Here is a 5,000-nt window from a genome sequence, read left to right on the forward strand (position 1 = left end):
TTTTCCTGTAGTTCAACAGCTTATGAAAAAAATTAGCTTGAGCAGACTCATGCTCTGTTCAGGACTACTAAACAAAAACAAAAGAAATCCTCAAGACTCAGATGATATCTCCTGTCATCTCTGATCTCTCCTTGTCTTAGTCCTTTCTGTATGAGGAGGGCGTTTGTTGTGGGCAATGTGGCTCTCCATGTGAGACCCGAGTGTTAAACGAGGTGCCACTGGCGTCACAATACTGAGATGGGTGATGGAGGCTGTTGTGCCTGCCCCCATGTCAGACTGCCAGAGCAGTGGGAGGAAGCGATAACGAGATGAAAGGTGTGTGTGTGTGTATGTGTGTGTGTGTGTGTGTTCGTGCGTGAGTGTGTGTGTGTGTGTGTATGTGTGTGTGTGTGTGTGTGTGTGTGTGTGTGGGGGGGGGGGGGTGTATGTGTATGTGAGCATTAGTCTTTGTTCCACACATTTCCTCCCACCTCTTCCTGTGCATTCCGTTGTGTTTATGTCATTTCACACACACACACACACACACACACACACACACACAGGCTTACACACACACACACACACACACACACACACACACACACACACACACACACGCACACACACACACACACACACACACACACACACACACACACACACACCGTACACTTTTCACTTCTCCTTCAGCACATGAACTCTCTTGCTTGTCTCGGCTCACTTGTGCCTCATATAATAACTTGCTTCTGTGGAGTATTGCTCTACTACACATGCTGATACACAAAAAGAGGCCCAAGCACAAGCTCAGACAGCCACACACAAAGACACACACACACAGACACACACACAGACACACACACACACACACACACACACACACACACACACACACACACACACACACACACACACACACACACACACACACACACACACACACACACACACACACAGAGAGAGGGCAGGTTTGCAGAGCATTAGTCAGCTCTTGAGAGTGGAATGCAGAGCGTTCCTCCACCTGTTAGCGCGGTGTGCTGGCTGGCGTGGTGTGGTCTGACGACAGGCCCGGGGTGTTTGTGTTTGGGTGAGTCAGTTCCACTCAGCTCGGCTCCCCTGTGCCCAGACCAGCCCAGCCGCTCAGATCGGATCAGATCAGATCGGTTCAGCTAACAGCCACATGCACTGCTTCCCTCCCGCTACATCTATCAGGCCCTTACATACACACACAGACACACACAGACAGACACAGACACAGACACACACACACACCGACACACACTGACACACACAGACACAAACAGACACACACACACACACACACACACACACACACACACACAATCTCTCTCTCTCTCTCTCTCTCTCTCTCTCTCTCTCTCTTTTACTGTCAAGCACTCACCACACACACACACACTCCTTCTCCTCCTCTCTCAAAGTTAGAAAAAGGAACATGAAGTTTTGACTGCCCTCTCACCCACACATCTCTTCGCACATCTCTTTCTTACTCGTTCTCCACCCCAGCACTCTCACTTCATCTCTAACATCTGTGTCAATCTGTCTGTTCACTATGTCCCATTCTCTCTCTCCCTGAAATAGCCTACTGTAAGTGCTGATCCACTGTTCACCCACCGAATGGAACATTTCACTGGTCTGATAATAGCTGATAATATTTTCCTGCTTTCAGAGTGCATAAATATCTCTTCCTCTAGTGAGTCATTTACCTCTCTCTCTCTCTCTCTCTCTCTCTCTCTCTCTCTCTCTCTCTCTCTCTCCCTCTCCCCTTTAACTGCAGGGTATCAACATTGGTTATAATGCCTTGACAGGACAGGAAGGTAGTTCTTGTTATCCTGACAGGAAGTTAGCTGTTAGCATACTTCCGAGATTAGAATGGAAGTGTCTGTGTAACTCCCCATTCTAGTAACAGTTCTTTCCATAACCTACATCTCAGACCCATTAAGACATGACAGACTCTCTGAAGAGAAGTGCAGAAGAGTTAAACAAAAGCCTTTTGTTTTTCTCGAAGGCCCATTAAGACGAAACAGCGGTGGCTGTACATCAAACTGCTAACAGCTGAAAAGCTCAAAAAGACTCACACAGGCCGCCATCTTGCCATTTGGGTGCAATCTGACCTCCCTGACCCCTCCTCCCTCCACCCCGCTGCCCTCCATCACTAAAAGGCCATGACTCAGCACTTCCACCTGCTCTTTGCTGAGGTCGCTGCATCGATTAGCCAGTCAGAGCAGGATCCTCCTTAAAGAGACGCTTAAGGCTGACTCAATGCACTGCCAAAACAACACACGCGTACGCACGCACGCACACGCGCACACACACACACACACACACACACACACACACACACACACACACAGCTCCATGTATAAATGTAAAATTTGCTTGCGGTGCAGGTCACTATTGATTTTCAATTGAGGCATCATCTCCAAGCATTTTCTCATTGTAGAGGTATGAAGAGGCTGGCCCTGTCCAAAGAGGCGGCTGCCCAAAGTGCCCGTTTAAAAGTGATCTGCGCTTAGCACGCCACATCTGTTTGTACTGCACCATCACACAGAATGGAAAGAGTGTGTAATGTTTGCTTCTCAGGAACACACTGAACAAAAGTCTTCTCAGTTCTTCTCTTCCAAATCAGATTGTGTCAGAATCCTTTTGTGTGTGTGTGTGTGTGTGTGTGTGTGTGTGTGTGTGCGTGTGTGTGTGTGTGGGTGTGTGGGTGTGTGAGTGTGCGTGCGATCTCCAGTAAGTGCAAGCTTATGGCACACACACGCACACAGTCTCCTGGTCCCTCTGATACATGGTTCTGTGCCCATCAGGAAGAAACGGTGTTGTGTTTGTTTCCTGTGCAGTTTGTCCCTCTTCCTCTCCTGTTCCTCTTCCTCTGCTCAGGTGCACTGCATGTGATGACCATGATAGGAGCACCGGGCCAGGTGATTGGTCAAGAGGCAAAGATTCCAGAATCCTATTCCTGTGAAAGGCCTCCGATGTGGTCACCGCCAGGCAGGTCTGCTTCTCAGCCTGGGATTTTGTCTTGACATTTTGATTTGGACTTTGTGGCTCTTGCCCTTATCTAGTGTCCTGTATGTTGGTGTATTTGGTGTAATTTTTGATGTAATACATTCCACTGGTTGGGTAAACTTTAAAAGGTGTTATTACTGTATGTACAGGGTGCCTCTCATTTGGGCTTTTATACGTCCCTCTCTTGCTCCTCGGGCCTCGATACTCACTGATCTACATAAAGAATGATGCGGCAGCAACAATGGGATAGTCTATCCAGTGTTAGTTATAGATCAGTGGGAACGAGCCTGGAGGACCGAACATCGAGGATCGAGGAGAGAGGTTGAGAGGCACCCACTGCCAGGCTGGTCTGCTTCTCAGCCTGGGATTTTGTCTTGACATTTTGATTTGGACTTTATTGCTCCTGCCCTTATTTAGTGTCCTGTTTTTGGTATGTCTTGATGTAATGCAGTCCACTGGTTGGGTAAACTAAACTTTAAAAGGTGTCATTATGTACAGTACAGTAATTTCCCGCATATAAGCTGTATTGTGTATAAGGCGCAGGACAGTGTTTTATGTAAGTTAAAAGAAACAAAACCTATTAACACCATATCAACTGACCCCCTGTATTAACCTCATAGCTAAAGAAATGTTGCAAAATCAATGTATAAGCCGCGGCTAATAGTCTAGCCTGGCTAGCGCCTACCACTTCTCAAATGAGACGTGGTCTGGCAACCAGACGTTCATTTTCTCGTATTTGAAAAAATGCCCAGATCCGTTCATTGGGCGCCACGGATGTCTATCAAATGCGTCTGTGCATTGCTCATCATGGTCTTGCTTTCTCCCCTGTTCTGTGATTGGTCAACATCCGGCGAAAATGTGGGCGTTAGTTTCCAGACTGCCTTAGCAGCGTGAAAGAAATCACCGCGCAAGGCAGTATGGGAACACCCAGGCTACTAATAGTCGGGAAATTACGGTATATTCGGCAAATAATATTTGCCCCTAAAGAACTACCTACCCTGGTGGGGAGTAACAGCCATGCGCTCACCTGAGGGACAAACAGCAGGCAGTCGATGGCCAGGGTGCAGATGAAGATGGCTCCCGACACCACGCTGTACACCACATTAGGCCAGGCCTGCAGGTAGCGCGAGACCGGGATGGCCACCGACGACGACACCGTCACCAGACACACGGCGGCCATGATGGTCAGGGACTGGTTGACGGGGGGCAGACTGACGTTGCTGGTCAGGCCAGCCAAGTACGTCCCGTAAAGGAGGAGACTACCCTGAGGAGAGGATGACCAGAAGAGTGCAGGAGGGATTTAAAAAGAGATTATTTAGGAAGGTTTTTCTTTTTTAACATTATACGTGATGTAAAGTAGACCACGAGGTTCACACAATTCTCCTGAGGGGTTTTTGATTGTGAAAGCATTTTAGCATGTTACCATGTAGTTAGCGTACAAGTAATGTGTCACTCTCCAAAATGTTTTAACTGTGGTTTAAAAAGCAGCAGTACAAAATGTCTGCGTGTGAAGTGTCTCGTCCAATCGTCTGTATTCTGTGATGATGTGAAGAGAGAGGGTACCCACCTTGAGGATAGAGAGGAGAATGACCCAGATGTCTGAGTACTGGGACGAGCAGGAGTCCAGGTGAGACAGAGAGTACGACACGTCCACTTCCACCACCTGGACCCACACAGAGGCAGGGTTAGAGAGGCGTAACATATGGAGGGGACGGACACACACACACACACACACACACACACACACACACACACACACACACACACACACACTATGCCTCATTCAAAAGCTAGTTTCCCAAAAAAGACTAGGACTAGACTGAATCCACGTGGCCGAAAAGGCTTCACAATGGAACCAAACAGGGATTGAGTAAAACGAAAATAGATTTAATTAATTATTCTGGGCAACACATGCTGACAGACTCTCTGAAATTAGCTTCATCGTAAAGACTATGCAGTCAACTGGACATCTGTGTTCAGTACCTTGACCACTG

The 5,000-nt window shown here is 47.8% G+C and overlaps 1 protein-coding gene across 1 annotated transcript in view; it reads right to left on the reverse strand.

Moving 5' to 3' along the window:
• Nucleotides 1–5,000, reverse strand: part of gpr156 (G protein-coupled receptor 156) — a 20,687-nt gene that overhangs the window by 5,530 nt on the left and 10,157 nt on the right. Inside the window, exons 6-8 of the mRNA XM_062535079.1 lie at nt 4,990–5,000; nt 4,574–4,669; nt 4,034–4,270 (exon numbers count right to left, since the gene is read on the reverse strand). The exon at nt 4,990–5,000 is cut by the window's right edge and continues 115 nt beyond it. Of these exons, the coding sequence (XP_062391063.1) occupies nt 4,034–4,270; nt 4,574–4,669; nt 4,990–5,000 (344 nt within the window). The remainder of the gene's footprint in view (nt 1–4,033; nt 4,271–4,573; nt 4,670–4,989) is intronic.

The sequence above is a fragment of the Sardina pilchardus genome, chromosome 4 (genome assembly GCF_963854185.1).
Source record: "Sardina pilchardus chromosome 4, fSarPil1.1, whole genome shotgun sequence".
Lineage (NCBI taxonomy): Eukaryota > Metazoa > Chordata > Actinopteri > Clupeiformes > Clupeidae > Sardina > Sardina pilchardus.